The sequence below is a fragment of the Natator depressus genome, chromosome 1, assembly GCF_965152275.1.
Source record: "Natator depressus isolate rNatDep1 chromosome 1, rNatDep2.hap1, whole genome shotgun sequence".
NCBI lineage: Eukaryota > Metazoa > Chordata > Testudines > Cheloniidae > Natator > Natator depressus.
This window is the reverse complement of record NC_134234.1, coordinates 138,541,780-138,569,361: the sequence shown is the minus strand read 5'-3', so window position 1 is coordinate 138,569,361 and position 27,582 is coordinate 138,541,780. Positions and strand designations below refer to the sequence as shown.

General features: G+C 40.9%; 1 protein-coding gene across 5 annotated transcripts in view; it reads left to right on the top strand.

Moving 5' to 3' along the window:
- The window catches only part of LOC141996124 (eukaryotic translation initiation factor 1A, Y-chromosomal), a 158,905-nt gene that overhangs the window by 128,224 nt on the left and 3,099 nt on the right, over positions 1–27,582 (top strand). For all 5 annotated transcript variants that reach the window (XM_074967951.1, XM_074967942.1, XM_074967931.1 and 2 more), the window contains 8 exons: positions 12,054–12,289; positions 13,313–13,439; positions 15,820–16,024; positions 16,525–16,629; positions 18,464–18,517; positions 23,558–23,636; positions 24,339–24,525; positions 26,341–26,620. In XM_074967951.1, coding sequence (XP_074824052.1) covers positions 12,054–12,289; positions 13,313–13,439; positions 15,820–16,024; positions 16,525–16,629; positions 18,464–18,517; positions 23,558–23,636; positions 24,339–24,525; positions 26,341–26,590 — 1,243 coding nt within the window. In that variant the 3' untranslated portion in view covers positions 26,591–26,620. The remainder of the gene's footprint in view (positions 1–12,053; positions 12,290–13,312; positions 13,440–15,819; positions 16,025–16,524; positions 16,630–18,463; positions 18,518–23,557; positions 23,637–24,338; positions 24,526–26,340; positions 26,621–27,582) is intronic.

Genomic DNA, 27,582 nt, shown 5'->3' with positions numbered 1-27,582 from the left:
ACAAAGGTTTTTAACCTTGCCACATGCTGATGCCACATGAGTCCAGTTTGACACACACCCATCTTTAACAACAATAACAAACAAAAACCCAACCCTCCCTCTCTTTCAAACTTTTTGTGCATGGCCTCTTATCAGAAGAGTTTTGTGCATGTAAGTGTAGTGTTAGTCAGACAAAATAGTGTGGAGAATTCATGGAGACATTTCCAAAAGCAGTCTAGCCTTTGACACTGTGGCTATGTCTCTGCTACGAGCTAAGGGTGGAATTACACCTGCTTGTGTGGACACGTTTGTGCTAACTCTCATGGAGCTAACATGAGTATAAACAGCAGTGTAACCAGGGTAGCACCAAGAGCGGGAGCGGAGGCACAGTTGAGCCATGCCGAGCACAAATCCTCCTGAGCCATACTCAGTATGGCTCAGCTCTGCCTTCGCTGCCGCTATTGCTGCTCCAGTGTACCACGGCTGTATTGCTGTTTACACTCACGAGTTAGTGCGGGTATGTATACATAAGCAAAGGAATCACACCCCTGCCTTTCAGTGGAGACATAGCCTGTATTGGTGCACATCTTGTACCTTCCAGAAGACCCCTCACACTCAGCCACAAAACATTCTTAATTCATGTTTCCATTCTGGGTCACAATCAAATATCATATTTAAATATACAGTAAAGACTTGTATGTTCCAAATGTTGGCGTCACATGAATTTGGACTGAGACAAATTCATGTAACATTGAAGAATGAAAAGGCAACTCTGCAGAGGACCCAATTTTTTAAGCATCATTTTGGACAGTTCAGGGAAAACTTCCGCTCTGTGTGTGACGGCAGTCAAAAATGTAAACAAAAATTAGTTGATAGGATATAAAATAATTCCAAAAATATTATAAAAATGATGGTATTTCTTAAATGATGGTATTCCTTAACAGTTCAATCATCCTATCTCATAGATATACAAGAAATAGAGGAGGTTCAGGAATGCGAGAGTAGCAACGTGGAAACACTTCTGGATGAGTAGACAATGAAAATGTTTAGTTTAGAGAGATGATAAATAAGAAGGGACATGATCAAGAGATACAAACTAATGAATGGTACAGAGTGGGAGAATAGTAGTACCTGATTTACCTTTTCTCATATCATGGAACAAGGGGACATTCAATGAAATTGAAAGGCAGCAAACTTGTAACTGATAAAGGAAATACTTTATTTTTCAATGCCTTTAACCTATGAAACTAGTTAACATAAAAGATTGAGACCAAGAACTTAGATATTTTTTAAAATAGACACTTATATGAATAATGAGAACATCCACAATTACATTTGGACAAAGACCTAGTGAAATGATTAAAAGAAAGAAGCTTGTTCCACTAAAAGGGCCAAGAATATTCCTGGGGGCATTCGGCACCAAAAAATTAAAAATTCTGCACACAATATTGTAAAATTCTGCAAAATTCTGCAAATGTTGTCAAAATAACACCACATAATCACACCAGTTTCAGTTATTTTGATAATTTATTTCAAAATGCCTGTCAACAAATATGTCTGTAACAATACAGAGACACACACAAATTCCCCCAGGAGTAGAGTCAAAGAAACCCCTATGACAACCCAATTCCTGTTTCTCTGCACCCTCCCCCCGACCCAGAGCCCAGCCATGGGGTCAGACACCAACAACCCCTCCCCCACAGAGCCCATCCTCAGCCGCCCCACCCCCACCCCCCCAAGGTAATATACCTGCACCACCACCCCCAGAGCCCAGCCACGGGGTCCTCCCTTGCCCAGATACCTGAATCCCCTCCCCAGAGCCCAGCCGTGCCTCCGCCCAGCCCAGACACCGTCCCCTGCCCCAGAGCCCAGGGATCCAGAGGAAGAAACAGCTTGATGCTCAGTCCCATGCTTGCATGGAGTTTCCTGCGTACCGCTGTCTCCTTCCCTCAGGACATGCGGGGAACTGCAGCTGCCAGGAACCCTCTAGCTCCCTCTCTCAGCAGTGTCTTCTATGTGCGAGCTGGGCTCTGCAGCCCATGTCTGTGGGGGAAAGGAAATTCTGCATGCATATTAATTTCTTCAAAATTCTGCATTGCACAGTGGCACAGAATTCCCTCAGGAGTACAAGAAGAATGAAAGAGTGATAATATGATGAGGCAAAATGGGGTATAAAGGAGATGCCAAAAGAACACTAATTAGAAGACAAGAGGAAGTATACAAAGTTGTGTGAAATTACAGATGAGTCAGGAAATGGCATGAAGCACAGAAAAGTTTAGAATGATAATCTTACTTAATATGGAAGTCTGTTAATGGGCAGGGAAGTTGACAGAGTGGGATAACTTGTCAAAAACAAGGAATTCTTTTTAATTTCTCAGTTGCCAGTGGATATTGATTATTTTAAGTGTTTATCGCCTTCAAGATACTTCCCCAGGTCAATAATACTTAGCACTTTTATAGCTCTCTTCATCTTCAAAGATCTTGAAAACATCAGCTAATTTTCATAACATTCCTGTAAGGGTGGGTAGATAAGTATTATTACCCTATTTTATGGATAGACCGAGTGATTGAAGGCCACATTGAGCTTGCCTTTAGTCAAGTGAGAAGTTCCACTGAAGTCAGTGGGACTACTTGCCTGAGTAAAGCAAGCAGGATTTAGCCCTAATTGACTTGCCATAAGGCCTAAGCCATAGAGGGAACCAGTGCTAGGGCCAGGAATAGAAAGCAGAAGTTTTGGCCCCAAGTCCTCTGTTCAGCCCATTAGATTCTCTCTCAGATCAGTATCTGGAAGCAAGTGTCTGTTTAAAATTATTGTTCCCTTGCCAGTTTTTCTCTGTTTACATTTGATCTGCCTGTCTGCACAAGTCCCCATTTCTTCTGACTTTCTTTGGGCCCAGCCATAGTCCTCCTGGGAACTGACAGGCCCCAACCTGTTCAAGCATCTGCAAATTTTCATACTTCGTAACATATTGTTTCTTGTAGGACACTTGATGTACAGAGTGTATGTGTGTGTGTGTGTGTATATATATATATATATATATTTTTTTTTTAAAGATGAAAAAGTGAACCCAATTAAGGTTCTCCTTGGGTGGTTGTCTTCTTTTTTCTGATCTGTGTTAGTTTACCAGTACGCTCTGGCTTCTGTTGCTCAACCAATTTAGATTTTTGCTGCCAGTCAAGCTTACTAACTCTGGCCCAGTCCAGCAATTTGATCCATGTGGGAGGGGTTCTGTATGGGCTCAGGATCTATCTTCATGGATCAAATTGCAGGATCTTGGCCATAATGGTATTGAAATCAGTTGGTTTTTTTTTAAGTTTCAGATCCATACACGACCCCACTAGAAATACCCGTGTTCAGTGATTAATTCCCTGTTAACAGTTACATTTTTAGATCCATCAGTTAGCCAGTTTTTAATCCATTTGGTATGCTACCTTGATTTTCAACCCAATATTGTCTTGACTGAGGGAAGGAGAGAAATCAAGTAAAGCCACATATTAATTATTGGATCTACAATATTTAAAGTTTACCTGCTTCAGAGATAGTCAGCTAACAGAAGGCACTGAGACACATCAGTTTCAGAGCTGTGTTGACTTAACTGATGAGGATATTCAGACAAAGTAGTAAAGCCAGGCAAAGCTGTGTTGGTTCGTGCACTATTAGTAAGGCTAAGATTTTGTAGTAGAAATCAGGGACAGGTCATGGGCAATAAATAAAAAACCACGGAAGCCCATGATCTGTCCCTGACTTTTACTAAAAACATCCCTGACAAAATGCGGAGGGAGGAGGGTCTAGCAACCTGCCCCCCTCCCCTCCCCGCCCCGCCCCGCAGCTGGGAGCTGCAAGGGATATCATTTCCCAGTGGCTGGAAGGGGTCTCCCTGCAGGGCTCAAAGGTGCGGGGGGTTCCCCACCACGCACGCGGCAGGGGAGCTGCGGGGGTGGGGGATGCTGCCAGCAGTGGAGGCTGGGGAGCTGTGGGGGGGGGCCCTGCCTGCCTGCCTGCAGCCACTGAACAGCTCTGTTTCAGAGTAACAGCCGTGTTAGTCTGTATTCGCAAAAAGAAAAGGAGTACTTGTGGCACCTTAGAGACTAACACATTTATTTGACCATAAGCTTTCGTGAGCTACAGTTCACTTCATCGGATGCATCCGATGAAGTGAACTGTAGCTCACGAAAGCTTATGCTCAAATAAATTGAACAGCTCTGGGGGTCCCTCTGCCGCCGCTGGCGATGGCTGGGAGCTGTTGGGGAGGGGGTTCCGGCTGCTTGCAGCGGCTGAGACACTGCAAGGGGGACCCTGCCAGCAGTGGCAGCTGGGCAGTTCAAGGATCAACGGCAGCTGATCAGCTGCCAGGGGTCCCACACCGTCTGCAGAAGTTGGGCTGCTGCAGCAGGGTCTCCCCCCGCCCCGCCCCACCCAGCAGTGGCTGGTCAGCTGCAGGGCCCCCAATGTCATGGAGGTCGTGGAAGTCACGGATTCCATGACATAATCTTAATCTTAACTGTTAGTAATGAAAGGAAGACATGAACGAAAGGAAGACATGAACCAAACTCTGGCAATAGGGGGAAATTTGCATCCAGGCTCTTGAGAAAATATTACAAATTATGAACCGTAAAAAGCAGACATGTTAATGCTAAAGAATAGTCTGACAGCATCCTTTCAAAAAGAAAAACCTGAAAGTATGGCAGTCTCTTGGGTTTGAATTAAAGTGGACATAAAACAAACAGGATGTCTGAGCTATTCATTTCTGATTTAATATCAGCCTTCTAAACTACAGCATGGTCTTCCAATTCATGAGCTATTGTGAATCTGGCTTTTAAAGCAACACATTGTTCTCTTCCCTACTACCTTTAGATAAAATTGGACGTGACCTCTGACTGGCACATATTGAGAGACTTAGATTTTCTTTATTTTTTTGTTCTTGTGTATTTTGAAGCCTTATGAATCTTCTGGTGCAACAGGACATATATCTCACCTGTCCTTGCTTCAGCTAAAATAACCTCAGAACTCCTCCTGTGGAGTTTCCTGCACATTCTTCTGCCATGCGGGGGTCATCTTTTCCGCCTTAGAAGTGGCAGGTGTTGACCCACAAACACCAGTGAATCCTCAGACCCTTTGGAGGGCTTGTGCCCCTGTGTTGGTGTTTGCCCTTGCTCTGCTTCTTCTGGTGCCATGTCAGTACAGCAACAGCAAGAGTTATGCTGACAGGGTTTCCCCACCAGCTGCCCCCAGAACACTGCCAAAGGAAGGTTTGTCAGAACAGGGAGGAAAGGTGGGTATGTTAATTAGCCTATCAGAAAAATTCCATGCTGTAGATGGGAGGAGAATGCCTCTTCCACAGCTGTCCCTGCTTCATGTATTTACATTCAGGTAACTTACTGTGTTACCAATTCCTCCTGGGGTTTATTTGTCATTGATAAAGGATCCTTTTCTATATAGTTTTCTTGTCTCTCTCAGCCTGATCTCATGAGTCATAAAGTACCCTAAGCTTCCATCTTCCTTCTAGGATTGCATTCCCTGTTTCTAGTTCACCAAAAAAAATAAAGAAAACCACCACCACCAAACCATCAAGAAAGAAAGTATGGATCATGCCAAAGATTGCTTTATATATATTTTTTTTCTAATAATCCTATTTTGTATCCACACATTCGTAGAGCCCTGCAAATCCACGGATATCTGCTTTGTATCCACAGACCATTGTTGCGGTTCATGGCTCAGATGAGGATAAAAATTTTGTATCTGTGTAAGGCTCTGCATCACACACTCACCTGAATGGAGCGGCTGTCACCCAGCCCTCAGGCTCCAGCTTGGCTCTCTGAATCACGCAGCAGCCGGCTGCAATATGTGGCAATATGGGAGGAGTTGTCCCCTGCTTGCTCAGACAGAGGAGGTGAACTACAACTCCCAGAAGGGAGAGAGCCAAACGCCATTTTGAAAGAGATGTGGTTGTACTTTTAAATTAGTGGGCAGCGACGGCAGGCACTGTGAGTAGAGTAGTTGTTGCCACTGTCTATCCTGGCCTGGTCTGTATGCGTTAGAGCCACCGCAGCTGCGTAGGGGTGTCTGAGCCTCCCACTGGGAGGGCAGTGCTGTATATGAGGGCCCAGGATTGTAGTCTCCCTGCCTGGAGTGGGGAAGGAGGTACAGCATGGGTGGCAGGGCAGGAGGTCTCTGAGGAGAAGTGGAGGGCAGTTGGGAAGCAGGTGCTTGGCATAGCCCTGCGTCACTGCGCGGTGACCTGTGGAGCTGTTAGTAGAGCCCTGCAAATCCGCGGATATCTGCAGACAAGTTTTGCAGATCAGATGTGTATACAAATTTTTGTATCCACTCAGGGCTCTAGACATTTGGGTTAATCCTTTCAGTAAAGAGAAAAAAAAAGAGGAGAAAAGGAGAAACTTGCTTCAAATAATGACACCTCCTGGCATCTTGGAATAGAGGAATGCTAGAGGTGTCAATTTACGGTGCTCTTAAATGCAAAGAAAAAACCATCAAATCAAAGCAATGTTCCTTTTTCTATATTTCTGACTGGCACCTACTGTGGGACTTGAAAACTTCAGAATGCAGATTCTTATTGCTGATATAAATTTTGTGGAACTGCTGTTCCTCTGTCACACTGCAATATTGTCATTTTTACAGTTGAGTTATAGGTTTTACTTCTGGCTTTTAGCAAATATCAAAGCAAGTCAACCACTGTTCTCCTTTCCTCTCCTCAGACAACCACACAATAAAATGTGGAGAGATTTATTGCTCAAGTTACCATTTTACCTCATGTTTTGGCTCCAGCGTAGTATGCGGTGCCTTCTGTCCTGGTCCTCAAAGTAGATCAAGAGATTTAATTGCTCATTACTAGGCTCCTTGCTTACCAACCTCTTTAATATAAACTTGTTGTCATCCCTTAATCAGAATATAATTACTGCTGTGGTAATGCTAAACGTGATGACTCCGCCTTAGTTATATGACTGTTTCTCCTCCTGTCACAACACCTAAAACAGAGTTGCCAGAAATGTGTTCTGAAATGGAAAAGGTGATCCAAGAAACTGAGGTAGAGGGTGAATGCAATCTGGTTGGAAAGTAATATCTTCTGTGCTACAGAAAAGGATAGACTGAGGGATGGTAACCCTGGTAACCTGGCAACCCAGATTGATAACCTGATTTTAAACAAGGACTTTGCACCTAGTACAAACAGTTTAAAAGTGTGTTAGCTGGTTGTGGCCAAGCCTGGGCTCCCCACTAGGGTCAACCATGATCAGCGAACACACTTTCAAACTGTGTCTGTGCTAGGTGCAAAGTTCAGGTTTAAAAAAAGTTAGCTCACATGTTTCTAAATGTGAATTATTTTCCTATTGTAGACATACCCTTAGAATAGTTAAATTCATGTTGTGTGCTATTCTGAAACACCTCACAGAAGCTGTGTTTGAAGGAGAGATTCAAATGATAGGCAGGAGCAGGGTTGTACAGCACCATAAGGATGGGAATCAGAAGTTAGGAGGTGGAAGCTGAAGGAAAGCCAGTGCAGGAATTCAAAAAGGCACATGGCACTGCTAAAGTAGCAGAACCCATGACTTTTTCAGCATAAGGAGAGGCTGGAGCAGAATGCCATGAAGGAGAGGTTGTACTAATCAAAGTGGTAGATGACCCTTGTCCATGCTTTTTCTTTTTTGTCACTGCTAAAGGATTACTTAATTTACTTAACAGTCTTTTTAATTAGAAGGAAGAGGAGCATTTTATTTTATAGATATTAAAAATCAAATTGCAGGATTAATTATCAGGCTATATGTGGAGGGAGAAGAGATAGGAGTTGCATGACACCAAGATTGCAATACTGGAGGATGTGGGGAAAATAATACAGTTATTAACAGTGGAAAAGGAAGAGTCTGGGAGGGGAAGTCCAATTGAATTCATATATAATTACTCACTGAGAGATACATTTTCAAAGAGATTTAAATGTTTGTGCAGTCACTTGTGCATGCAAAAGACAAATTTGTTCATACAAAATTGGATAGTTCCAGTTTTACATACAAAAATTTGGGCCCAGGGTTTTAAATGCAAATTTGTATGAACAGAACCATAGTACTTAGAAACTTTGTCATTTCATTCTGTTCGTACGCAGTGGTATTGCAGATTTTGCAAGGCTGTATAGCCCTCCACACCATTCTGCAATGCCAAGTTTTTGTGCACATTTCCTTTGTCGAATGAATGGCTCAGCAGGACAGGTTGGAAGGAGAGATGACAACGTGCATATCTCTTAATTGCTGCTTCTTATGGTGGGGTTCACTTAGGGTTAACTGTAAATTCCTCACCTATTTCTGGATACATTTTCTAAATATAGTAATTGTAAATATACAATAGTAATCCAATAGAAAGTCTTGCAGGTAAAATTGCCTAATTTCAAATTTACTTTGTATTTATGGAGTGGATAAGGAGAAACTTAAAGGTTGAGTCAGGCAAAAATTTATATAGAGTGTTTATCTATTGCTCCTCGTTAAATACTAAGTAGAGTCTTCAAAGATGTTTGATAGTTTATTTCTAAAGTAAAGCAAAGGTTACAAAAAAAGGACTTTGCTCTTTGTAACTTTCTGTCAACTTGCCAAGTCTTTCAATAAGACAGTCCTTCCTTGACTAGTTTCAGAGTAACAGCCGTGTTAGTCTGTATTCGCAAAAAGAAAAGGAGTACTTGTGGCACCTTAGAGACTAACAAATTTATTTGAGCATAAGCTTTCGTGAGCTACAGCTCACTTCATCTTTATGCATCCGATGAAGTGAGCTGTAGCTCACGAAAGCTTATGCTCAGATAAATTGGTTAGTCTCTAAGGTGCCACAAGTACTCCTTTTCTTCTTCCTTGACTAGTTAATTTAAGATATTTGAGAGGGAACAGAATTGAGAGGTAAAAAAGCAGAAATGTACCCACGCTCAGCTGTGCCAAGAACAGGCGACTGTGCCCACAGATCGTAGCAGTGGATGTGAATGAGGAGGCACTGTCTGCACAGGTTCCCATTTCCTCTCACCCCTGGAGAATCCTCCCCAAGCCTTCGGCCTTCTGACTCCATGAGCTTGTAGGAGAGGAAGGCCAATAAATCTCTTCTAGAGTCTCTTTCTCACTCCCTCCTTCTCCAGACAAATGTTTCTACAGTCAGACTAGAGGAGATGCCATGCTTTGACCACCAGAAAATTATTCCTATAAACTTAAGGGGCTAGTTGAGAAGATAGAGAAATCTGTCCCTCCTCAGATTGAAAAGTTAGTCTAACCGAGTGAAAAGAAAAGGAGACAAACACCTACAAGATCTCTATCAAGCATTCTTAAACTACAATACCCACCTGCTGAAGTGAAGAAACAGATTGGCAGAGCCAGAAGAGTACCCAGAAGTTACCTACTACAGGACAGGTAGTTCTCAACAAAGAGAAATAACAGAACGTCACTAGCCATCACCTTCAGCCCCCAACTAAAACCTCTCCAACGCATCATCAAGGATCTACAACTTATCCTGAAGGATGACCCATCACTCTCACAGATCTTGGGAGACAGGCCAGTCCTTGCTTACAGACAGCCCCCCAACCTGAAGCAAATACTCACCGGCAACCACACGCCACACAACAAAAATACTAACCGAGGAACCTTTCCTTGCAACAAAGCCCGTTGCCAACTGTGTCCACATATCTATTCAGGGGACACCATCACAGGGCCTAATCACATCAGCCACACTATCAGAGGCTTGTTCACCTGCGCATCTACCAATGTGATATATGCCATCATGTGCCAGCAATGCCCCTCTGCCATGTACAGTGTCCAAACTGGACAGTCTCTACGTAAAAGAATAAATGGACACAAATCAGACATCAAGAATTATAACATTCAGAAACCAGTCGGAGAACACTTCAGTCTCTTTGGTCGCTCAATTACAGACCTAAAAGTGGCAATTCTTCAACAAAAAAACTTCAAAAACGGACTCCAACGAGAGACTGCTGAATTGGAATTAATTTACAACCTGGATACAATTAAGTTAGGCTTGAATAAAGACTGGGAGTGGATGTGTCATTACACAAAGTAAAACTATTTCCCCTTGTTTATTTCCCCTCCTGCTGTTCTTGTAAAGTGCTGGAAATGGCCCACCTTGATTATCACTTCAAAAGGTTCCCCCCCCCCCCCCCCCCGCTCTCCTGCTGGTAATAGCTCACCTTAACTGATCACTCTTGTTACAGTGTGTATGGTAACACCCATTGTTTCATGTTCTCTGTGTATATAAAATCTCCCCACTATATTTTTCATTGTATGCATCCGATGAAGTGAGCTGTAGCTCACGAAAGCTTATGCTCAAATAAATTTGTTAGTCTCTAAGGTGCCACAAGTACTCCTTTTCTTTTTGCGGATACAGACTAACACGGCTGCTACTTTGAAATCTAACCTAGTGATGTCTGTTGAATTATTTGCTATGTTCAAGATGATTATGCAAAATCTGGACTGTAATTTGTATGGGAGGGGTAGGCGTGGTATTCCAAAACTGCATTGTACTGATCTTCCCAGAGCTTTAACTAGTTAGTCAAGTTATTTCCACATATCAATGTTCATTCGCTCGCGCGCGCTCGCTCTCTCAAAAAACAACCCTTGTATTCTTAGGGTCCAATACTCCCTTAAGTGTGAGTAATCCATGCAGGGGAATGGAAACTCAGTGAAAACAGTTTCCTTCTGATCCTTTCTTTGGGGGCTCAGGGCTGTCTATCCCCAAATCCATGGATCTTGGGGAATCTGAGAGACCCAAGGGGCATTGGCATAATGGCTTTTTGTCTCCACACTGCTGTATTGCCTCAGCACTGCTGTCCAGCCTCCCTGCAGCTCCTCTTCTTCCCTGGATCGCACTGCTCCAGACTAGCTGACTTGGGTCTGAGAGTGGCCTATTAAAGATGACAATAACGCAACTAATGGTGCAAAACAACATGAGGGAAAGAAACTTTTCCTGGTGATCAATTTATGACCTGAAACATGGAGATGATAACCCCTAAAACTTTCTATCTTGGCTAGTGCAGTTCAAGATCCTATTCTTATAGTAGTGTCTGATCACTTCAAGCTGCAGATACATTTGCATAAAGGTTTCCATTTAACCCATTTATTTTCAGTTATTCATAATTTGTTGAAATTTGCTATGTGTGGTAGCTCCCTGAATAAGGTTATGGTGGTAGCTCCATGAATAAGGTTATAGAAAACATTATACTATGGTACAGGAAATTGTATATTCTATTATGTTATATGAAAAATGTGATTATGTAATTAAAATTGTATCATAATTGCATAGCCTCAAGGGTGCAAAGTGAATATATATATTCATATATATATGCTCTCTTAATATAGATATTATTAATATGGAGTTCATATAATTTATATTTTTTGAAAGATAATAAACTGTTTGCATCAGTATTCTAAGGCAGAGAATTGTACAGGATTTTTTGTCAACTTTACAAGTATTTAAAGTATTTAGCACATTATTGATGCTATATAAATAACAGATAGTATTTCCTCTTATTCATGTTTGTTTCCTTGTAATCTCTGTTCTTTAATATGTGCATATTTTTAAGGAAATAGCATAAAAAGCACACCTTGGACAGAGTGTTATGATGATAAGCTATCTATGGCATGTGCTTACCCAAAATCCATTATCAGCACCATTGCCACTGCTTACACAGTGCAACAAAAAAATTTCTAATACCTGAGTTTTCAGTGTCCAGTTTATGATAGGCATGATGCTGATCGAAGCACTTAATGAGTGATCTGGATCAAACCTGGCCTACTCCAGGTAAATCTTTAGACATGTGGGGTGGGGCATGTACGTATGTATATATAATAAATTCAATAAATTCAAGCCAGTAAGTTACATACTCTTCTATTTCTATATCTCTATATAAACACACTCTCCTTATCGCTAACATTTCATTTCCTTGATAGTCTGAGATACTGTGTCAAAGCCTACAAGAAAGGAGTAGCAAATATCTGTTAAGATAGAACTTCTTACTAAATCACATATAATTTATGGTGTGTGTGACTTTTCTTTCCCTTTCTTCCTCCCTCTCCCTCCCCAACCCCAGGACAGTTACAAAGACGTATCCACAGTCTCCTAAAAACGTTAAACAATATCCTGCATCTCCTGTGAAGCACCGTGTCACCTCTAATCTCAACCAGGAGACTCCTAAAAAGAAAGCAGACAAGGAGAAAGAGAACACCACTAGCCACAAACCCCAGCTATCTTCCACTGAGGAGGAGGTGGGCCAAGCAGTTGCTGAGAAACATGTGCCTTCTGCAGGAAAGACTGAAAGCGGTGAAGGTGGGTTTTGCTGCAAGGATCTATCTCAAGCTGCTGCTGGTACATGATACTTTTAAACAAGGGCATTTCTTTCTTTTTCTAAAGCTACTTGTAAATCTGAAGTTTGGAGTATCTATTGAGATCACTAGTTATATAATTTCCACTGTGGCGACGTGGATGAACTCTTAATGATAAAAATGCAACATGAGGTGGCCAAACTGAGGATTCCCATCAGTGCATCTCATGGACCAAGGTTTTCAAAAATAAGAGCCTGAAGTTAGCCATTGTCATCAAGGGTGCATGGTTTTGAAAATCAGGTCACCTTATTTAGATGCCCAAGTGTGGATTTAGAAGCCTAGTCTAGGCTTTTTTTAATTATTATTATAATCTTGCCACTTTTGGATTAAAACTTTTTTCTTTACTATACTCTTCGTATCAAAATGGTCAGTTAAACATCCCCCCCCTTTTTTTTTTTCATTTTTGTTTTTCATGCTAACAAGGTGCTTCAGCTTCAGCTGTGCTAATCATTTGAAGTCAATGGTCCTTAGAAAAATGAGCTCCTTGATCACTCCTTACACTTCAGACAGGTTTTCAGAACTTACCTTTATTCTGTCTGGTACTTCCCTGAAGTACTGGGCTCTGCCTGAGCAGGATCAGGGTCCATTTAGCTCAACAGTGGATGCCACTTGAAAATATTGCCTACTTCTTTCTTTTAAGATGCTGCTCAATCTCTACAGCAGTTGTGATCTAAAATACTTCACCACACAATGAAGTTATTTTTATATTAATCTTATTTCTAGGTCTGTGTCAGCCTCTTTAAAGTGCCTGGTACTTTATAGACATACACAAAATAAAGACCCCACCCTAAGACATTTCCAGTGCATGAAGGATATAAAAAAGTACTTGTGAGGTGGATATGGGGGAAAGGGAAACAGTAGGCTACTGCGAAAAGATAACATGCTTATTGAATACATGTTATAAAGTATAATATGTATGTACTGTGCTGCTTTTTTCATTTCCTGACGAATCACAATGCTCCACCAGGGAAGCTCACAGCAGGAACTACTGATGCAGAAGAAGCTACAAAAATTCTGGCAGAGAAAAGACGGCAGGCTCGTCTGCTGAAAGAACAAGAAGAACAGGAGAGACAGGAGAGAGAAGAGCGGGAAAGGTACTTGCTGTCATTTTTTAAAAAAAAAAGAAAACCGTGGTGGTAGTCATTAGCACCCAGACATCGAAGGTCAGTGGCCCATTATAAAAAAGTACTGTACAAATGTAACGCTGACAGACCCTGGTTGTTGGTGGGCGGGATCAAACCTGGGACCTCTGGAGCTTAGTGCAGGAGCCTCTAAAGCCAACTGGCTCCTAGCTAAGGCTATAGAGCAGAGCCTCTGTCTCTTTCTTGTTCTCTTTCTCTCTTTCTCTTCCTTCTTTCTCCTTCCCCCCCGCCCCCGCTAGATGGCACAGAACACCACACCTAGGGGGTGTGTGGGTTACACAAACACATAGTAATAGAGAGAATCCCTAAGAGCTTATCTGTTATGGGAGCTCAGTACTTTTGAAAATCAAGCCAGCTACTCAGGAGCCTAAACTTAGGCCCTCATGTTTTTAAAAATTTGACTTAAATAACTAATTACTCAAGTCTTTTTATATCGAGTGCAATAGAAACGTGTGTTTTTATCCCTGTAGAAGGCCGGAGGCTTCTCACTCTTTCCCCACTTTACCCTCCCACACATCTAAAGCGTCTATCCTTCTGGCCCTGGAGGACTGAATGGAATTTAATTCAGAGCTTGTCATTGCTCCTTCACAACTGATAGGAGTCCCTGTCCCATATCACAGTGTAGTACTAGATCCTTTCCCTCACCTCTCTTTTCCTGTGGCTAAGGGAGTATGAATATACTGCAGTGCTCTCAGCTCATTCTAGCCTGAATTGATTGTTTTATTTACAGATCAACTACCATGCAGTCCACTCCTACCTCCTGCTTCCTTACTGAGCTGTTAAGCACCCTGTGGTCCCTAGGCTGCCTGGCTAAAATTGCACCGGGGAGAGAGAGCTCCAAGGACAGCCATGTAGCCCAAGGACCATGAGAGGCTTAGCACTGTATGGAAGGGTTAGCTTCCAACTATACTGACCTCCTTAAGGTTTTATGTGTACAGATGCAACGTAGTGTGCAATCTCTCCTGTTAAGTGCATCAAACTTTATACATGTAAAATTTGAAGTGCTGAGGCACTAAACTTGGTTGATTTTTTTTAAGCCAGTTTACTTGTAAAAGTACAAAACTTTAAGCAATTCAAAAGCTAGGAGTTTTACCCCTAGTCCAAGTGCTCTGTGGAGCTAATAGACATGAGTTTCTGTACTCCTGACCCCCTTAGCTCTCCGTGTCATGAGGTATTGTTTCTGGACACATGCACTCATGAATTGAGCAGGACACACAAGTGAATTAAAACAGAAACAGGGATGGATTTAAGCAGCAGGTCACAACTTTATTGACTTAACACTGGGGAAGGGCATTGTGTGTGTCCCACCCATCATACCACACATTTAACTCAGCAGTTGCAGGTCTCACATCATATAATCAATAGCTGGGGAGAGAACCTGCTCAGACTACCCCTACGACATAGCCCACTTCTGAATCGCTCACCCTCTCCCCCCAAGGGGATTAGATGATACTGAAGGTTTGGTCTGGAAAGATTTCAGATCTTCCCTTTTCCCAGAGATGCAAAATCACCAGCCACCAGCAAAATCCCAGGTCTCTCTTACCTCAGGAAGCTGGCTCTTTTAGCCTTTCACCACACTGGACACCAGCTGAAAATTGTGACAAACTAACCGTTCCTATAAATTACTAATATTAAAATTCCAAATCCTATTTCTTCTAATCTAACTCCATGATGCTGTGAGGAGGGTGAAAAGATTGAACCACTGGGCCTCAGTCAGTTTGGCCCAATGGGAAAAATTCTTTCCTGATCCCAAAATGGGACCTGTCAGACCCTCAGCATCGCAAATACACAGCTTAGAAAGCTTATGAAGGAGGCATTGTCAGTATGTGCTTTCCCTTCCTTCTGGGGCTGTCTCTCACTATTTTCACCAAGAGAAGGCATTTGTATGTTCAAAAATAACTGTATTCCTCAGGTGGACTGGAGTGAGGTGAGGCTATCATAAGGCAAAAGTGGGAATAAGGGTCCTTTTTAACTACTCAGAGCTTGAAAAATGTTAGTTCTACATATTGTAGTTGAAATTACAAACACATTTCTTGTTCTGTCCCACTTTAGTCACATCAGTGTTCAAAGGGAAATGTTATCCCTGCAAAACATTAGATGGGGTGAAAATAAGGCTTAGAATGGAAGCTTGGTTGCAACTTGAACTATGGAGTTGTGGCCAGTCCCTCCATTGTGTCAGAGCCCATTCCATACAAATGTATGTAGAAGCATATATTCGCAGCCAAATTGCATTCTGTACATACAGTGTATGCATTCTGTGCGCCTTTGAGTTCTGTGTTAAACAAAGTGCAACATGTGCTGCATTTTTAAATGTGCTGCTGTGTTTTTGAAGGCTAGAGAGAGAGGAGCTGAAAAGAAAGGCAGAAGAAGAGAGAATTCGCCTAGAAGAAGAAGCTCGTAAGAGAGAGGAGGAAAGAAGATGTGAAGAGGAAGAGGCTAGAAGAAAAGCAGAAGAGGATGCCAGAAGGAGAGCTGAGGAAGAAAAAATGCTAAAGGAAAAGCAAGAAAAAGAACTGCAGGCCAAGCTTGAAAAACAGGTACAAGATACCTCTTGCAAGAACTCCTGTTAAAGGAGCAGAAATCTAAAATACAATCTGCCTACAGGCAATGGGCCTGATTTTCAGATGTTCTGAGAACAGCAACTCCAGTTGAATCACTGGAAACTTGGTGTGCTCATCATTTCAGAAAATTGGGGCCCCATCTTTATTTATGAACGTTATAAAAAGCTGCTAGTGTGGAAAAGTTATTGAAGGGCACTTAATAGCTTAGAGTCCATTGCTTCTCAGATCAGGCGGAAAGCAGAGGGACACTGTAGTGAAGATAAAATGTAATCTAGAAATTTCTTCAGTGATTCCTTTTAAAATGGAACATGCAGTCTAATGAAACTGAAAACTCTTCCTCTTCCTCTTTTGTAAGATGCTTGCTGATGGAGATATGCCAATAATACATACCTGGCAGGCTATGCAAGATTTTATAGAATCTGATAATTTGTCTAAAATAAATAATGGCTCTACCTTAACTTACACATTTTAATTAGAGAGAAGAAGCTGAAGCAAAGGCCCGAGAGGCAGCTGAACACATGCGGCTGGAAAGGGAACAAATCATGCAGCAGATTGAGCAAGAAAGACTGGAGAGAAAGAAGGTAGATGTTCATCTCCAATTTAAAAGAACTAGTACCTTTGTTATTTTAAATACATAAATCCAGAAACCTACCCCAAAATATCTAAAACAAACATTCAGTTGAGTAGGCAGAGTTCACGGGTTGTTGGTTTTTTTTAAACCTAATCCATATTAACTAGTTTTCAACCTGGAGAAACATGTACTTCAGAGTTTGTAGCAAATTTATTAGTTTTTTTATTATTATTATTATTTTTAATTCATAAATGTTATGGCGGTGCCTAGGGGTCCACAGAGAATGGGGCCCAATTGTTCTAGGCACTGTATAAACAAAGTATTGGACTCTTCCTGCCCTGAGGAGCTTACAAGACAAAGGGTAGGAGAATGGGTATAAATGGACAAGACAGGGTAGGAGAAGAGGGTATAACATACAAGCGGAGCGGTGGTTACCACTCAAATTTATAAGCCACAGAAAGTTAAAAACAGTAATAGGGGTGTGTTTGCGTTAAATAAATATGCAGTTTTTAATTGAGAAAGTGGATTTGTACTCTGCAGAAAGAAAGAGTATGTTATCCAGTTGGAAAAAGCATTCTCCTCCCACTCTACTCTGAGGGGATGGAGGAGCAACAGCAGAGCCACTGTATGTCCACTACTGCAGCTGTTTCCCTCATGTAAGGAAATGGCTGGTGGTTCTATGTAACTCCATATCCACACCCTGCAAAGCATCCACGTAGTGCGTAGTCACACTGCATGCCTGTGGGTGGCCGGACAGAATTTCCCCCAGATTTGTAGAAATCTTTGTCTTTAGCTTAGTTAAGAGATGCCTGGAAAGGTGTTATAAAAGCCTTCCCTTTTGTGTGTTTTCTTCCAGTTTCATTCCAAATTATTAGTCTTGGAGGGTGGAGGGGTTTAACTTTAGTAGGGTCAACCACTTGTACATTGGAACACAAGAACTAGAAGTGATGTCTTTAAATCTAAAATAGTTTACTTTAAGTATATAACTCTCTGGGCAAAGACATAATGCATTTGATGAATTAACAAGAAGAAAAAATGGATTTTACAGCTGTATCTGACACATTTCTGACAGGAGTAACTTTACATGTTTTGTTCTCCCCTGCCCCCAAAATAAACAAAATTGGTACAACTATATAATAGTGTTTCATTTTAAATAGCAAATGGATTGCAATACTAGAGGACTACTGCTGACTTTGTGGTCTGAAGAAGCAGTAGTTAGACACTTGAGCAATTAGTATTCAGCTGACAAACTTTTCATTCAGGAACTGGGCACAGGGAGCTCATAATCACAAACCTTTTTATTTATTTTTTATCTACTAATTTGCACCTGGTGAGAAATTCAGTTTGTTGGAATTGTGATTGCATAGAGAGGTCCCTTCTCTTCTTCTCTGGGTACATCTACACTGCAATAAAAATCCCACAGCACCGAGTCTTAGAACCTGGATGAATTGACTTGGGTTCGCAGGGACTTGGGCTGCTGGGCCAGAAATTGCAGTGTATGCCTTCTGGCTGGAGCTCATCCTCTGAGACTCACCCCCCATTTTGGGGTCCTAGAGCCTGGGGTCCTGCCTGAGCTCAAACACCGGCACTGCCATTTTTAGCCATGTAAATCCAATTCAGCTAACCCAGGCCAGCCACAACCATGCTGCAGGTCTTTTATTGCAGTGTAGATATACCTTCTGTCATCTTTTTCCTTTCTAGTGAGGGCAGAGATAAGTTTGTGACACCAGAGTTAAATCAACCTTTCCTGCTACCCATTACCAATCCCATGAGTCCTCTATCCCAGCTACATAGCATGTCTGCCTTGTAACCTTCTGATGTGATTGATTTACATTGCTTTCTAGCGAATAGATGAAATAATGAAGAGAACAAGAAAGAGTGAAACACCAGAAGTAAAGGTATGGAACAGAGTGCCCGCCCCCCCCCCCCACCCCGCTCCCCAGATATTTCCCGTGTGGGTTGCAGAGGAGGAGCACTGTAGGGTTGCTCCCTGCAGAATAAATGCTTTGACTAGAAATGCTCTATTCTTATTCTTTCAATACATTTTAGAATTAAGAGCCACTATAGTCGTGGCAGCACCGTGAGGTCAGTACTACTCTCTGAGGCAGTGGAGGGGGTGAGCCGTATATATTGTTCAGAACTGTAGTGCTGAGAATTGGTATCTTCGTGACTTTTGCCTATGCAATGAACCTCCTCCATTTTGATGATGATCAGTTAATCGGTCATAGAGCTCTTGTGCTCCTCCATGTTAATTCTGATCACGGGGCAGGATTAACAGCAGAGGTGCCTGATGATGCACCAGCACTTAATGGACAGAGGTAAAGTATTGGACTCTCGCTTCAGACTTTTACTTCATAAAATGTTCTTTTAGGGAAGCTGTTTCTTTATTTGGCTTAGGAGGCTCTAGTTTTCTTTAAAAAGACAAAACCAGAAAAATCCTCTCTCCCTTCCACATTTCTCTAAAAGCTACCAGATATTAGGCATATGAGGGGAGGAACAAACGGGAGTCATGACTCCTTTAAGGGTTTCCCTCCTTTGCGTTGAGGGGGCAGAAGGGGGACCTCATCTGAGCCAGGGGAGGACTGGAAATGGCACAGGTGGGCCACTAATCCATGGGCGCCTTGGGGAGGGAGGAGGTTTTTGAGTGCAATCCCTGACCAGTAAGGGGTTGTGCACGATCTGCCCAGTTACCCTGTGTGCCTGCAAGCATGTCCTGAGTATCTATGTGGTAAGCAGCCCTGGTTCAGCAACTGACTCCAACTGCCTGCTTGTTTCACCACAGCCACACACTGGTCTCTAGCAGCCTTGGTTACTGCTAGCCAAGTGACCCTAACACACCCCCAGTCCCAAATTTCTCCAAAACTGTCTGCCCTGAAGTGTCCTGCCTTCTTCTGGAACACTCAGAGAAATAGTATAGTTCGTCTGCTCATTCAAAGAGACAAAAGCCGATTAGAGCTTTTTACCTTAACTGGGGTAAATACACCCTTCCCTTCAAGCATACCACTGAGGAGGAGTTGGGGTTTTTTTTGTAAAAATAAAACAAGGGTATTAACAAAAGGGCATAGGTTAAGTGAGAGCAAGTAGAAGGAATAAAGACAGAAAGGGTTACAGACAAAAGTAAAAATACACTTTCTAGTGGCTAAGACTTAACTCAACAAGCTACAGCCTTTGTTTGAGGTAGATTTCTTACCAATCTTTTTCTTTCCAGCCATGCCTGACTTTCTCTCAGTCAGGACCTTCCACAGAAGTACAAGGTGCTGGTTTCCTTTGTCTTCCTGGGTGACAGATCTTTGCAGAAGCAGGTTTCTCACTTGTATTCAGTTCCCAGAAACTTCAACCCCCTTGGTTAAAGGACCTGTCTTTGTCAGCTTGCAAGAGCTCTGGCCCCTTGTGTCTGCCTAATGATGGATGCCATGATGGCTTCTTCCTCTTGCTTTATATTATCTTCCCAAACTCACTCTTTTGTCCCCAGACCCAGGATTACGTCATGCTGTTCTTCCCTTCCTGTGGACTTCCCATCCCCCTGCTGATTTGTATGTAAAATGGTGCTTCCATTATTTTTGGTCACACCTCGCTTAATGTCATTGGAGACAGATAGATAGCCGACTTCTCACCTGTCTGGGAGAAGCCTGTTTTTCCCTGCTTTTGGTTACAGACTTTAAAGCATAATGTCCTTAAGTGTCCATATTTTCTCACAGAGTGTTAATACATACATTTCACAATGATATTAATCACCAGCGTGTCATCAGCGTTCAGAAAAGAACTTCCTCTGTACACTTTGCTAATACAGTAATATTGTGTACAGTCAGTTGATTCTGTTACCTGCCATTTGAAGTTCAGATCCCTCCAGGGGCAGTCTCCCCCATATGCTAGGTTGGTGGCCTTTTTAAATCTTTTATGTAAATGTGCCTTCATTGTCTCTGCCTGATGACCAGGTGGGTCAGACAAACAAATGCACATTCTTCTGCCTACAGCACTCTGTGCTTATGCATTGCTTGCCAAACACATTTTTGAGAACATAATTCCAGCACATATCCATAACTTTTTGTACACACTCCATGCATACATCATGCAAAAATATTAATGATCAGTGAGTTACTAGTTTTCAAATGATATATTGCATGCCACTTTTTGGGTATATAACATGACAACAGTGTGTGAGGTGTAGTGAGTATGTCAGGTCTGACGAGTTGCTGACAGAGTAGTGAACCACCCGTGGGCCTTTGTGTCACAAAGGTATTTATTAGGGCTGTCGATTAATTACAGTTAACTCATGCAATTAACTCAATAAATTAATAGCGATTTAAAAAATTAATCACCGTTTTAATCACACTGGTAAACAATAGAATACCAACTGAAATTTAATAAATATTTTGAATGTTTTTCTACGTTTTCAAATATATTGATTTCAGTTACAACACAGAATACAAAGTGTACAGTGTTCACTTTGTATTATTTTTATTACAAATATTTGCACTGTAAAAATGATAAAAGAAATCTTATTTTTCAATTCATCTGATACAAGTGCCATAGTGCAATCTCTTTACCGTGAAAGTGCAACTTACAAATGTAGATTTTTTTAGTTACATAACTACTCAAAAACAAAACAATGTAAAACTTTATAGCCTACAAGTCCGCTCAGGCCTGCTTCTTGTTCAGCCAATCGCTAAGAGAAACAAGTTTATTTACATTTACTGGAGAAAATGCTGCCCTCTTCTTATTTACAGTGTCACTGGAAAGTGAGAACAGGCATTCGCATGGCACTTTTGTAGCTTGCATTGCAAGGTATTTGCATACTAGAGGTGCTAAACTTGCGTATGCCCCTTCATGCTTTGGCCACCATTCAAGAGGACATGCTTCCAATTTGATGACACTTGTTAAAAAAAAATGCATTAATTAAATTTGTGACTAAACTCCTTGGGGGAGAATTGTATGTCTCCTGCTTTGTGTTTTACCTGCATTCTGCCATATATTTCATGTTATAGCAGTCTCGGATGATGACCCAGCATGTTCTTCATTTTAAGAACACTTTCACTGCAGATTTGACAAAACGCAGGGAAGGTACCAGAGAAATCCTTAAAGATTTCTAAGGATAGCTACAGCACTTGACCCAAGGTTTAAGAATCTGAAGTGCCTTCTAAAATCTGAGAGAGACGAGGTGTGGAGCATGCCTTCAGAAGTCTTAAAAGAGCAACACTCCGATGCGGAAACTACGGAACCCAAACCACCAAAAAAGAAAATCAACCTTCTGCTGTTGGCATCTGACTCAGATGATGAAAATGAACATGCATTGGTCTGCATTGCTTTGGATTGGATGATTGAATTGGATGATGAGCAGAACCCATCGTCAGCATGGACTCATGTCCTCTGGAGTGACAGTTGAAGCATGAAGGGGCATATGAATCTTTAGCGCATCTGGCACGTAAATATCTTGCAATGCTGGCTACAACAGTGCCATGCGAACACCAGTGCTCAGTTTCAGATGACATTGTAAACAAGAAGCGGGCAGCATTATTTTCTGCAAATGTAAACAAACTTGTTTGCCTGAGCGATTGGCTGAAAAAGAAGTAGGACTGAGTGGACTTGTAGGTTCTGAAGTTTTACATTGTTTTGTTTTTGAGCGCAGTCATGTAACAAAAAAAATCTATATTTGTAAGTTGCTCTTTCACGATAAAGAGATTGCACTACAGTACTTGTTAAGTGAATTGAAAAATACAAGTTTTTATTTTTACAGTGCAAATATTTATAATAAAAAATAAATAGAAAGTGAGAACTGTACAGTTTGTATTCTGTGTTGTAACTGAAATCAATATATTTGAAAATGTGGAAAACATCCAAAAATATTTATATAAATGGTATTCTATTATTGTTTAACAGTGCGATTCATCACAATTCATTTTTTTAATCACTTGACAGCCCATGTATTTATATTTCTTTCCCAGGAACAGCAGCTCTCACCCATGGATCATAGTAAGACTGGGTTTTATTGTCTGTGGTGGACATTACACCAGCTGCTTTTTGCGGGGACTGGGAAGGAGTTTCTCTCATGGCCAGAGTGGCTGAGACGGAGTTGGGTTTTTTTGAAGCTCAGGGACCTGGTAGGGAAGGTCAGGAGGAAAGGTTCAAGTTGTCGGAGCTTAGTAGGTATCTAGTGGAGTTACTCATTGCATGGAGGATCCGGTTCCCTGATGTACCAGTTGGAAGTGGATGTATGGGAAGGGCATCTCCTGGGGAATTGGGGCTCCTACCTTCTGGTATAGCAGGGAGACAACCTTGTATCCCCACTCCTTCTTAACCTTCATAGGAGAGAAGGGCAGTGAGGACCCAGCAATGAGCTGGGGCCAGGCAGGAAGTCCAGAGGGCTGTTGGCAGCCCTCACAGATCGGTGGGAATTATTAAGGAAAGAATGACCAGCACCATACAATCCTTGCCAGGTATTTCCAAAATGAGTTGTTAAAATTGTGGCCTGATTTAAACTACATCCCTTGCATCTTGTCTTTCTTCAACCCCCATTCTCCTGGCCATGCAGGAATTCCCCATCCATCTCAGTCAACTTTCTGACCCCCTTCTGGCACTGTCCTATCCCGTCCACTCCCCTACCACCATCACTTGAGCCTCTGCTTTTCCCTTTATGTCTTCCTTACACACCTTGTGCTTCTTTATCTCAAAGAGGGAACTGAAGATAATTTCACAAGGCCGTGTGTACTCTCAGAGTAACTACTCTGGCAGTGTAGGGAATACTTCTATGATAGATGCAGCCTAAAGATCAAATTCTGTGTTTTGTAGTTTTTGCTATGTGCTTGAATGTAATTGAGGAAAAACATTTTAGGAACAATTGTTTGTTAACAAGCAGAGTTTTTTAAAGGTTCTGAGTCCAGTCAATTCCTTGAATCTTGGAACCTTGCATCTAATGTAGGTAAAACATTATTTGGTTACAGAAGGACGAGCCAAAACTGGAGATACCATCCACTTTGACTGTGGAAAAGCAACCAAAAACTCTTGTTCTCAGTCAAACAGGTAAAAGCCCTTCATTTTTGTTTCGACTGATATGCAGTGTTGTTAACTTGAAAACAAAAATCCATAACCTCAGATAGTGCTGTATTGTCATAGATGCTGTGTTTTCTTTCAGAAAAGGAACAAATACATTTGTGTAAATATGTTAAACATAAGAAAATAGAACATCTTTTGCTTACCAAAGCATGGTAAATGTAGAAGCAGGAGACAGCTATCCTGAGGGGTAATATTCTACTCCACAGCATGTCCCAGATAGCATTTATATAAAAGTTATTCTAACCTGCAGATTTCTGTTTGTTCATTGTAATCTACATTCCTGTTCTGTAGATTCTCTAGAAATATTCTCCCCTACAGCCAAGTTTGACATGCTTTTTCAACATTTTTTTAAAATACAGTCCCTTTTGCATTTAATTTGGTTTGATAACAGCACACATATATATATTAAAGAATGATAAATGAAAAATGTGTAAATAGTGAAGTGTCACTTTTCTGCATTTTTTCCCCTTCTCTACGGCTTCTCTGTGCATGTTGTAAAAGATAATATATTATCTTGTTTCTTTTTCAAATTGTCCTACAATAGCAGGGTGATTGACAAGATAATATGATGGGTCACTTTCATCTCTAATTTTTATGACTCAAATAATTTGGGGATTTTTAAATATAAACACTGCTACTGTCATATTTCCTAATGATGTTCTTTTATAGAAATCAATGGACTGACAGCCTGCCAGGAGAGTAAAGGCTTAGGATGTGCAGCTGCTGAAACACTTTCTCAAGATATATTTTCTAATGGACTTAAGTCAGTTACGGGACTTATTCAGCTGGATGCCATTGATGGGAAATCTAACAGCATGGATGATTCAACAGATGAGGTTCAGTCTATGGATGTGAGGTACACGTCACATGAAACACATAACTTTTAAGTAACTGTTCAGAAAACCAAAACCAACCCACCAAAATATATGCAGTTCTCTCATTTCATTTGTTAATCTGTCTATCTCTCTGCACAGCCCAACCCCAAATATGGACTCCTGTGTAACTACTCTTTGTATGTTCTGACTAGTAGTATGTTCTCAAGAAGTAAATGCACTTTCAGATCTAAGGATAATTACAATCTCTTATCTCACTCTCATATCCTGCAAAATAATTAAGCTTTTCCATTGTTCTCACTTGCCAAGTGCACACAAACATGCCCAAACATTTTGGATTGTCCATAGAGTTCACATGCTGTATTGCTGTGAAAATGGGTATTCAAATATCAGATTTTGTTTTGTACCAGAACTATAAAGCAGTGGCATATAAGTCATTGTGTTGTACAAATAATGCTGCAGGTTAGAATTTCAACATACACATTTTCAATTATTTTAATCTTAAATCTTTTAATTCATGTTAATATAACAAATATTTGGCAACAAGTAAACAGTATGAAGTAAGCAAGTAAACAACCATTACAGGATCGTGAGTGAAAGACTCCTATTGTACAGTGTGTGCAACAAGGGAATTGAAATTTTAAGATTGCTTGGAGCCATAGTCCTGAATTCCTTGATTTTAGTAAAATCTCATATTTAATATTGCATTAATCTAGGTTGTTTTAATCAGTGGGCCAAATTAAGCCCTGATGCAACTCTGATTACTTCAGTAATTATGCAATGGATCCATTTGTTACAATGTTAGGTTCATTTAATTTTTAGTTATAATGTTAATGGGGAATGAACACTATATTTAAGGTTATAAATATATTCTATATCTATGCCAAATGTTGATATACAGATGTCTACAATCTTCACTTATTTCCTCCTGTTTCTCTATCAAATAGTCAAAAGGGTATGGGGACATTTCAAATGCAATTTTAATAAAAGATTTTTCTTGGTATAATCTTCAGACACAACATGAAAAAACTGAAAATTAAATGAACCTAACATCATAACAAATGGATCCATTGCATAACTATTGAAGTAATTAGAGTTGCAATATGGTGAAATTTGACCCATTGATTATTACATTAATGCAATATTAAATATGAGATTTTACTAAAGTAAAGGAATTCAGAATTATAGTTTCCAGCAACCTTAGAATTTCAATTCCCTTGTTGTACTGTATTTAGTTTGTTCTGTAAAAGTTAGCTTTTTAAATGTCACGTGGTTTCACAATTTTCACATCGTCAAATATATCTTTGTTAATTTTGCGCAGTACAGATTTCAGTCTGGGACCACGATCCTGCAAAGATTTATCCACAAGCTTATCTGAAATGTATGCATTGAAGGCAATGGGCCTACTTGCTGTTCATGAAGTTAAGTATGTGTGTAAACCTTTGCAGAATCAGGCCCAGAATTACTAAGATGCAATTAGAAATGGTAAATATAAGGAATCTGATGGTGCAGAGAGTGGAATATTCAGCCTTTTTAACCTCTGGGTCACCAGTTGGAATCCAGCCTCTCTGAAATGAGCTTGTAATCTCAGTCCAGTTCCTACTGGACTGTGTCGATACCACACAGCCACCACCAAGGCCAACGTTTAAGGAGTATGAAGACAGAATTACTTTCTCTCCTCTGTAAGTTGGCCCCTCTGGGTATGAGTTGGGCCATGGCATGTTGTACCTGTTCTGACGATAAATAGAATAGCTTTCAGGGCTGTCGTAAACCTTTTCATGAACACTAAGAGCTTACAAGACTTTTATTCTGCTTTTTCCTTTCTGTCTTTCATACAGTCCTGTTTCAAAAGAAGAACTTATATCTATCCCAGAATTTTCACCCATGAATGAACTCATTCCCGGTGTTTCTATGGACCAAAATGGAACAAGTAATGCCAAGGCTCTTGAAGATCTCTTGGATTTCACAGGACAGGCCACTTACTCCAAGATATCCAGTGAAAACATTAGCATGGATGATTGTAACAAAAACTTGATTGATGGATTTAACAGTCCTGGGCAGGAGAATACACTTAACTCCATCTGTTGACAACCACACGACTCTCTTGTACAGATGAAGGTATAAAATTGTGAGAAATATCTAAAACATGACAAGTTGTTGGGAGTGTAGATAGCACACGTTTTAGGTTAATCTGGTAGTACGAGCAGCATATGTTGAGAGTTAGGCTCCTGGACATTTAAATTTGGCATAATCTTCTGTGAGTAGACTAATTAGAAATGTAAGATTTGGCATAGTGGAAAAGATGAATGGTCCACTTAGTCCTGAATCCTGTTTTAGAGTGCGCTAAACAGTGTCACTCAGCGCAAGGTATAAACCCTCAGAATGCTCCTATGTATAACAAAGCAGAACTCTCCAGATCTTAACTGTAACTCCTCTTGACCCAAGATGTTTACCAGCTTAAGCCCTAAGGTATGAGAAGTGATGGTTCTTGTAACTTTACCCTAGCTAGTATACTTGCAGATGCTATTCTTACTCCTCTTTTAAAACAATAATCTAATCCTTTTCTGAAATGTGCTAAGCTTTTTGCCAGAATACCCTGCAGCCAAGAGTTTCACAGATTAATTAAATGTAACATAAAAAGCATTTACTGTTATCAGTTATAAATTCTCTTCTAATTTCCTCTTATTCTTGTATTATGGGAAAGGGTAAATATGAATAAATGTTCAGCTTTCTCTACATTTTTATTCTTTTTTATACCCCTATCATACTACTTACTCTTCCCCTTTCAAACCAAATAATCCTAGTCTTCCTGAAATCTACTAGGATAGAATTCCCCAATCACATAAGTGTTCCTTTCTCTGAACACTTCTGCTCCATTTTTTTAGATAAAGTGACACAAGAGAAACCTTGTGAACCCTTGGAATACTGATTAATCTCCAGGTGTTGAACATTTTGGGGAATGAGCATTTTCCTAGGTTTTAGAGTAACTTGTTAGCCACCTGTATCAAATTCAAACTCCTTTTCGTATCCTTCAAGGACTTGCACAACTTCACTCCCTTGTACCTTTCCACTCATCTTTC